Source organism: Eurytemora carolleeae, unplaced genomic scaffold, assembly GCF_000591075.1.
Source record: "Eurytemora carolleeae unplaced genomic scaffold, Eaff_2.0 scaffold516, whole genome shotgun sequence".
In the NCBI taxonomy this organism is placed as follows: Eukaryota; Metazoa; Arthropoda; class Copepoda; order Calanoida; family Temoridae; genus Eurytemora; species Eurytemora carolleeae.
The window spans coordinates 170,520-179,797 of record NW_019397079.1 but is presented as its reverse complement, the minus strand read 5'-3'; the positions used below and the strand labels follow the sequence as shown (position 1 = coordinate 179,797).

Genomic DNA, 9,278 nt, shown 5'->3' with positions numbered 1-9,278 from the left:
CACTTGTAACTAGGCAGACAGTCATTTGAAACTAGGCAGACAGTCACTTGTAACAAGGCAGACAGTCACTTGTAACTAGGCAGACAGTCACTAGAAACTAGGCAGACAGTCACTCGAAACTAGGCAGACAGTCACTTGAAATTAGGCAGACAGTCACTTGTAACTAGACAGACAGTCACTTGTAACTAGGCATACAGTCACTTGAAACTAGGCAGACAGTCCCATTAAGGACGCCAGATAAACTGGAGACTATTATCTGTTTTTATTATTTTGAAATATCATTATAAGGATTTCATAATTTGCCACTCATTGAACAAAACATTTTTATGAAACTTATCATTCTTCATCGTGAATTTCATAATAAACCTGCTATAAAGTTAAATTATCTGTACATTATACGTGTGCTATAAAGTTTTGGTTCCCGGATTTTCTCAAAAATATTTAGGATATTTCCCAAATATTTTTTTCAGTTGAAATGAAAATAGAATTAAAATCAACTTTATATTTTGACTCCTGCTTTGTTTTAAAGCTTATTTGATCTAGAAATAGCCATTGAAATTGCGAACCAAAATAAGTGTTAGAAATAATTATTACAGATACATCGGTTGCATTGGACATAACTACAACCCTAGATTTTAGTTAAAAGAATGAACAAAGACAACTGGAGATTCCTTGTAGTCACTGTAAATTTACCTGGATAAAGGCCGGTGGAAGCTGAGCAGAATGGTGATCTCTTGTAAACTAATCAAACCATTTTATTCAGAAGAAGACAAAAAAATTATGTTTTTTGATGACACAGGTTTTCCAGATGGGACTTGAACACCCATCTGACACTATGATTAATCATTACAGAATCAACTTTAAGTTTGGTAGACACAGAGAACGCAATTAATATCAAAAGTTTTCTTCCTGAAAAATCATAAATTTTTCCCAGATCATAAAAAATAATACCCNATGTATGGCGACTAAATAAAATAGAGCTTTTTGCAGTGTTTAAGTACCTCAAGATTGAATTTATGTTATTCTAGATAGAAGATAGTATTTATAACTACAGGTTTAGTCTAAGTAAATGTTTTTCTTCTTTCAAAACACGGAAAACAGACAAACATAAAAACGCAATATCGCATTAAACCTCTCGCCGTAATTTCCCGGGACCCTCTGATGCACAACGGTACTAAGTCTAACCAACAATGATGAATTTCATTTGGGTTTCTCAAAAATAAGGCTTAAGCAGAATGAAAAAAATAACAATGTAAAAATTAAACCGATATAAAAACGAATTTTTTTATTCTTAGGTAAAGGATTTAATGGCGTTTACAAGAACTATTTCCTTTAAAACCCCCACCCATCAATGCAAAATGTACTGGGGTAGAGAATGGGTAGAAACCTAGAAGATATTTTATTTGACTTTATGGAAAGTGTGTAAAATGTAAGTGGTAGTAATATAGGGACAGGCACTTTCGTTTTTTTTCAAACGTTATTTTGAAATTTTCCAAAAATTTCATTGCGATCGCTTATAAAAGTTGTGGTTTTAAAAACTTCAAAACTATAGTTATTAAATTTATTTTTACAATGATTGTTTTTAAAAGTTGTCGTGTTGGAAAATTTCAAAACCGTCGTTTTTGAAAGTTGTAGTTTTAAAAAAATCGTTATAGAACAAAAATTATATTTTTCGTTTTTTTTCAAATTGGAGTTTTTACAACAATTTTTTCAATCGTGTTCTAATTTTGAAAAATCACATCATGATCATTAATGATCGTTTTAAAAAATCGCTCTGGGAAAAAATCGTTTTGTTTTGTAAGAAAAACGTTTCCCAAATTAGACATTCAAAACGAAATGATTTCCCCCAAAAAACGATTGTTTTCAAGTCTTTAAACCGAAAAAAACGAAAATGATGTCCATCCCTAGTAGTAAAGGTTTAAGACCCCCTGCTCTGGGATACTTGAAATAACAAACTAAATTAATATCTAGAGTTTCTTTAGACCAAAGGTTTCTTTAGCAAAGAAGCAATTACTGTTATCAGAGACATATCGGAGACCCAAAGAGAGGGCCTATTGGACATCTGTCAAAACATTTTGTTGGATACAAAAAAAATCATCAGATACTCATTAAATTAACAAACTAGATATAAAACAGAACTTAAAGTTGGATTTGGATCCGGATTGGATTCGAATTCGGATTGGATTTGGATCCGGATTGGATTTGGATTGGATTTGGATCCGGATTGGATTCGGATCCAGATTAGATTTGGATCCGGATTGGATTTGGATCCAGATTGGATTTGGATCCAGATTTTCCATTTTCTAAACATTCAATAGTCTCTACAAAAATTTGATAAGTAGTATATTTCAAAATGGCATTCTTTGACAAATTGCTGTTATTTCATTAATATGCAAAATCTTTAAGTTGGCACATCTATTTATATACTTTGCTTGTCTTGGTGTCTGCTTGTCTGTTTGCATCCAATAAGCGTCAAAACGGCTTAATAGATCGGGCCCAATTTTTTTGTGGGACCTTTCATGACCCTAGGGAAGGTTTATGGATGATAAAAATTTCAAAATTTTACTCCAACTATATTGATTTTCAAAAACTTTAGAAAATCCACTGTTACATTTTTTTAAACTGCAAACTGTTTTTGATATTGTTTATAATGTATACAAAGAGAAAATGTTCACAATTCAAACTTCAGACTAAATCTTTCGACTTCAATTTCAAATTTTAAACTTAAGCCATTTGAAGTTATTTGAATAAATTCCATAATGGTCGCCGAATAGAAATGAATGATTTCGGATGAAAAAAGTCGATGCTAACACTGGAACACAAGATAGAAGAATTGAAAATATTTTTGTACTTTTCTAACAAAGGTTTAGAATGAGAAAAGAAAATGCATTCTAAGCTTGGAAAGAATTAATTCCAACACTATGTAAGAATAGACGGGCAGACATGTTTTCTTCCTCCGGGGTATATATTTTTTTACGAAAAAAAAAATAATAATATTTTCTGTACAACATTCAAAATTATTTCCCGGGGGTACTTGAGGGGGGGGGGATACTTCTTGAGAATAGTAATCCCGGTTTATACTAGAATACAAGGTTCCTTGATAATTTCCAGGATATCAGGATAGGACGGGGTAGTTACTTCTCCCTGAAATCAAATCATTATAAAATTAAGTTTTAGTATCTTAAAGGGACTGTAGACATAATTTCAAGTGACCTTTCATTTACAGAGGCGCATGTCCGATTCACAACAGCACCATTATCTGAGGCAGCATTCCGTAAATTCCTTAATGGAAAAGTCACAATTGATTGTAGATATCTCATGTATTTTTAATCAGAAAAAGGTACCGTTGTGAATAGGACACTTTATGAATGGAAAGATGCTCAAAATTCCCTCTACAGTCCCTTTCAGACAACATTTTTGTAAAAATCTATAATTTTTTGCTGTCAAATAAATTTAGTCAAATCTGTTCTCCCAATCAATATTGATTTTATAAAAGTTCTCAACTTGGGTTTCTCGACTTGATTTGGTTTAATTAATCAAAAGGGATATTGATAATAAGGTTGATTATTTTGTATTGAGAGCAGTTGCTTTCTGCTCTCTGATAGGTATACAAGCCATGCACAATGATACCGGTATTTTACTCAACTGGCTGTGAGGACTGGACTACAGTAAAATATTCCACCTAATGGGGCTTTAAGGCTTTCAACTCCCACTTTGTATAAGCAGTCCAGTTACGGGTTCCTTAATTCCACTTCAGAAAGACTTTAACACGAAGGAAAACAGGGAGATATCCCTCATACCCTCCCACCTAGAAACCTCCATATCTTCTTCCTTCCTGCTTTACAACTCGATGTCACAAGAACTATTTTTAGAGGCCTCAAACGAAGAAAATGCCAAAGTCAGGAAAGAGCTACTGTAAGAAACTCAAAATTGAGAAATTACAAGAAATATGAAGAAAAAAATTGAACAGGGGAATATGGGTCTGGNCACCCTCCACTTACCCACCCGAAATATAGAATATCAAGAATAAGTGTTTGTTTTTGAATTTAGCTGACACAGATCTAATGTGTGTAATCAAAACAGAGTTCTGGAAAATGGGAAAGCTGGAGCCTCTCAACCTATACTTCCTGAAGTTAGTGGCTTTTCCAACTGCTTGGATGTCTCAAATTTTTTTTTTCAAAATTAGCCAAAATATGATGAAAGATGTACAAAGAAGAATAAAATGAAGAACAAGAAATATAGAAATGTTAAAATATTTGCATCTGTTATCATATAATTATTTAAAGAATAAAAGAAAATCGTAAAATAAAAAAATGTGTAAAAAAAATGCTGTATTGAGAATGAGAGATGTATGTAGGTAAAAATGCTGTATTCAGAATGAGAGATACGTAGGTTAAGAAAGTCTTAAGGGTAAAACAAAAACAAAAGAAATGTTTAAAAAAAAAACATAATGTTTATTATGAAAAACAAAAACATAAGGATTGCTTGTTAAAAAAAGAGAATGTTTGCTAAAAAAAATGTTTGTTCCCTATCACGATAGGGGGGAACAAACAAACAAAAGGGAAGTTTTTTAAAAAGAGGAACAAAAAGAATATTAAAAAAAAACTTTTTTGCTATGTACCTAATTAAACTCTTTTGTTATTTAACCAATATCAAATAACAATAAGTTCGTTAAAAAAAAAGGTTTGTAAACAAAATGCTTGTTAAATACAAAAAAAGGAATGTTTTTAAAAAACAAAAACGACTGTGTGCTAAAAAATGATTGGCAAGAAATTGGAAGAGAAAAATGTTGATGTTTAAATATGTGGGAAAATGAGGAAGTTTACACAAAGTTATAACAAAAATGTTGTTAAGGTTCAAATTAAAAATGACGAAATTAAAGATTAAAGTTTCGGATTAAGGGTAAAATGTAGAAGGTTAAGAATAAGGGAAAATGTATAAATTCGATTGTAAGGGAAAAATTAGGAAATTTAAGATTAGTGGGAAAAGTAGGGGATTAAGATTAAGATTAAGGGGAAAAAATAGGGGATTAAGATTAAGGAGGAAAAGTAGGGGATTAAGATTGAGATTAAGGGGGAAAAGTAGGGAATTAAGATTAAGATTAAGGGGGAAAATAGGGGATTAAGATTAAGGGGGAAGAGTAGGGGATTAAGATTAACATTAAGGGGGAAAAGTAGGTGATTTAGATTGAGATTAAGGGGGAAAGTAGGGGAGTAAGATTAAGATTAAGGGCGAAAAGTAGGTGATTAAGATTAAGATTAGGAGGGAAAAGTAGGGAATTAAGATTAAGATCAATGGGGAAAAGTAGGGGATTAAGATTAACATAAGGGGGAAAAGTAGGGGATTAAGATTAACATTAAGGGGGATAGGGGATTAAGATTAAGGAGTAAAAGTAGGGGATTAAGATTAAGTTGGAAAAGTAGGGGGTTAAGATTAAGATTAAGAGGGAAAAGTAGGGGATTAAGAATAAGGGAAAAAAAGAAAGCATTTAAGAGTAAGAAGAAGTTCATGAGGACGAAAAACACTTCGAGTTTAAGAAAAGAGGAAAGAGAAGAATTTAAAAAAATTAGAAATAAGCAAAAAAGTGAACGTTTAAAAAGTTAGAAAAAAATAGGGGCTTTTAGGGACGTAAGTAACAAATCTAAAAGTTTGGTAGCAAAATAAAGTTTAAGGTTGCAGATAAAAAAAGCAAGAGTATGAACACTTACGCTAGCGGATATTCGAAATATCTGAACAAGAGGCATTGTGAATACAATTTGCCCCTGCTCGGATAAAGAACCGTTGCTGTCGGAGTTTCTTATTCCGCTTGTGGAACTGTTGTTAGTTTCCACACCACCATTTGCACCAATTCCAAATTTTGATATTGCTGGTTCAACCATGGCTTCCCTGGAAAAGATAGATTTTTTTCTTTGTTTTTATCAATAATCGACAGCATTTGATTGCAAAAAACTTGCATAAAAACAAGAGAAAAATGTTAAAAGAGTTATTGATTTCTGTAAATGTTTCTAAATTGCAGAAATGCCGCGTTCATTCACAATTTATACATCAAGAAATAAGAGATGTTGACAATCAAACAATGCTTTTTATTTCTCTGTGATAAAAAGCCTCTAACGAGATTTTTCACAAAACTGAAGCTTACGGAAAACTTTTTAAAAGATGAATAGAGTAAAATAGCCCCCTTTAAACTCCTATCCCGACCCATCCCCCCCCCCCCGTCTTTTAATTTTTCTCAAAGGTAAGCTTGACGTAATTTAAGTTGACCCTTCATTTACTGAATTACATGGCCGATAAATGTATTCTAAATTATCATGATTTATTTTCAATTGTGGTTTCTCCATAAAAAGTGACAAGAATGAAAGAATTTAATTTTCATGATAGCCAAACTAGAATATCTTCCAAATTAATGATCATTTAGAATTTTATAAGATACAATTGTGAATCGGACATGGCCCTCTTTAAATGGAGAGTCACTTGAAATTACAAAAACAGCCCCTAACATAATCTTCTCCCTTTCATTACCATTATTCAGTACTTACATCGTCTGCACAGATCTGGCTTGGTCATAGGTGGGTGGGTTGCTTTGACCCCTGGTAGCTTCATGGTAAGTGGGTGGAGCAGTTGGTAGGGCGGAGCCAAGAGGAGCGGGTCTACAGGGAGGTTCGGGTGCAGTAGTTGGAGGGGGAGGAGGTCGGGCCAGAGGCACTGGACTTCTAAAATCAGTCCAAGTTTTTCTTTTAATCATGTTTATTTGTATGAGTTGAATAAATTATAGTAATAATAGAGTCTAGACTCTAAATAGATACTAACTATAATATACAGAGAGAGGTAGACGTTTGGTAATTTTATGAATTCTAGACTCTACGTGAATACTAACCTATGAACAGGGGTTGCTAGAATATTGATGATATTATGTATTCTAGACTCTACGTGAATACTAACCTATNATTAAAATGGTTTACACTTAGATGAACTGATGCAGGACACCGGGGCCAAGGGGGTTCCTTTAAATACGATTTTTACAGATAGAAACAGGAGGAAATGTCACTAAAGAGTGTTATAATTTGAATCTGATTTATCTCTAAAATCCGTCCTGAAATTTAGTAATTAAATTCCACGGTTTCTGGTCACCAGCTTTCTTGTTACAGCTTGAAATTGTCGGCTTGATATATTTTTAAAAGATTGACACACAAGACGGAAGCAAGAAAGATTTACCAGGAACGCCCATGAAGAATTAAAAAAATGTACTGCAGATTTGCAGTCCGGGAGGAATGTAAACAAACTCATTGTTACCCAAACTGAGTTTTGTTCAAATTCTTTCCATAATTTGAAGCACATTTATTTTAAGAAAAAAGATATAAACATATGAAGATTACTGTTATATCTTCCTTAGATTTTATGAGATATTCAACATTCAATTATCAACTAATCAGAAACCCGTTTTATGAAAAAACATGCGTATAGTTCTTTTTTAAGAACAAACTTTGATTTCAGAAACTCTTGAAATTGTATCATGTTTTACCTTCGGTATCAATGCATAATGCCTGGTCAATAAGCCCTAAACCACGTTGGTACCTGAAAAAAAACATATTTTTCCTTTTTCAAAGTTAAAATTTGCCTTAGCTCCGTCCATAATCTATAATTATTCTTTGTAAAATAAATTAAGTAGTAAACAGTTTAGGAATAATTAGAAGCTAAATCTAGAATAAGTTTTTATCAGCACAGATCAGGAATCGAATCTTAACAGAATGTATTGATAACAAAATTCTTACATCATAAGTGCAACATCCAATCGGTTAATCTCCGGTTTCTCCTGTACATATGCCGTACAATGTGTGTAATATTTTACACTGTATATTAAACTGTACAATATATAGACTGTACATTGTTCACTGCATATCAAACTGCACAGTGTACAGTGTATTTTAAATTCAATACCAAATATTTAACTGTACATTGAATATTGAACTGTACACTGTCTTTTGAAATGTACACTGTGTATACTGTATTCATATTACACTGTACTTTGTATATTATAACGTTCAAAGTATATTACTTACACTGAATACTGTATAACAGTATATTACATTGTTTACTATTTATTACACTGTACACTGCATATTACACTGTACACTCTACACTATCAATTTTACTAGAAAGGAATTAAGTCTATGCTAATCCCTAATATCTTTGAAACTCAATGACCTTTCAAAGTGAATTATTTATTGTAAAAATAATACATTTTAGATCAAATAATCTAAGTTTACGATACCAAAGAGTTACGCCATCAGGCTGTACAGATAAAAGGATTCAAAATTAAAGTTTGTGGCAAAACTCAATTCCAATATGATGTTAATAAAAACTACACTGCATGTACGTACTACACTGTAATTTCGTCCGTCAAATTGTCGTTCAAGATTTATGACTTATTCAAAACTGGGATGACAAAGTCGACTTTTTTATACACGTTTGTGACTAGTTCAAAACTGTGATGAAAATTCGCATTTTGAAGACTTTTTTGTTCCAAGGTTGTAACTAGTTCAAAACTGTGATGAAAATTCGCCTATTTACGATTTTTTGTACCAAGTTTGTGACCAGTTCAAAACTGAGATATAAAAATCGATTTTTTTACGACTTTTTGTTCCAAGTTTAATTCTTCCTTTAATTAGTGCTTAGGATCCGGTGGATCCGCAAGATTTTGGCTTCCTGGATCCGGATCCGCAAAAATATGCGGATCCACGTATCCGGATCCAAAATATCGACCAAAAACTGCAAAAAAATTTTTACTCCTAAAACCCAAATCTGAACTTTAACATTATAAAACTTTATTCATTTCTGAAGGGTTCTTCAAGTTTTAGGATAAAAATAAGCGAAAAAAATAAAACAAAAAATTAAAAAATTATTTTTTATTAAAAAAATTCAGTAATCTTAAAGAAATGACCTAGATCCGGATCCGGATCCATTTTTTCCAGTGCGGATCCAGGATCTTGATCCGCATCAAAATTAAATGGATCCTAAGCACTGATGAAGATAGTCCCCAAAGAAGCCTTATCCTATTTGGGTAACCCTGTAGGAACAATATAAGCGAGCATTTGGAAACAAAACTAAAAAATCAACTTTCTTTTTCTTGTGTCTGAAATTGTCCTTGTTTTAGCAAAAAATAGGTTTATGACACAAATATGGATACTGTCGTCATCCTTGCTTCCTTTTAACAGTATCTAAACCTTTTACATGGTATTTCAATTGTATTCTAAACGAGTTTCATTGATTACTGAGTCCCT

The 9,278-nt window shown here is 32.4% G+C and overlaps 1 protein-coding gene across 1 annotated transcript; it reads right to left on the bottom strand.

Annotated features, from left to right (window-relative positions):
• Positions 1-663: 663 nt before the first annotated feature.
• Positions 664-6,757, bottom strand: LOC111711678 (uncharacterized). The gene is made up of 4 exons (XM_023486074.1): positions 6,537-6,757; positions 5,709-5,886; positions 3,097-3,144; positions 664-741 (listed from the first exon to the last, which is right to left on the bottom strand). The coding sequence occupies exons 1-4, from the start codon at positions 6,740-6,742 to the stop codon at positions 679-681; spliced, it is 495 nt and encodes a 164-aa protein (XP_023341842.1). The 5' UTR covers positions 6,743-6,757; the 3' UTR covers positions 664-678.
• Between the last annotated feature and the right edge of the window lie 2,521 nt (positions 6,758-9,278).

What these genes read in the sequence shown, in the direction of transcription:
- LOC111711678 (XM_023486074.1), bottom strand. Translation starts at nt 6,742, where the DNA reads ATGATTAAAAGAAAAACTTGGACTGATTTTAGAAGTCCAGTGCCTCTG. An exon ending in GCCAGATCTGTGCAGACGAT is followed by an intron (nt 5,887 to 6,536) that starts GTAAGTACTGAA and finishes TATCTTTTCCAG; the next exon opens with GGAAGCCATGGTTGAACCAG. An exon ending in ATATCCTGGAAATTATCAAG is followed by an intron (nt 742 to 3,096) that starts GAACCTTGTATT and finishes TGGTTTGATTAG; the next exon opens with TTTACAAGAGATCACCATTC.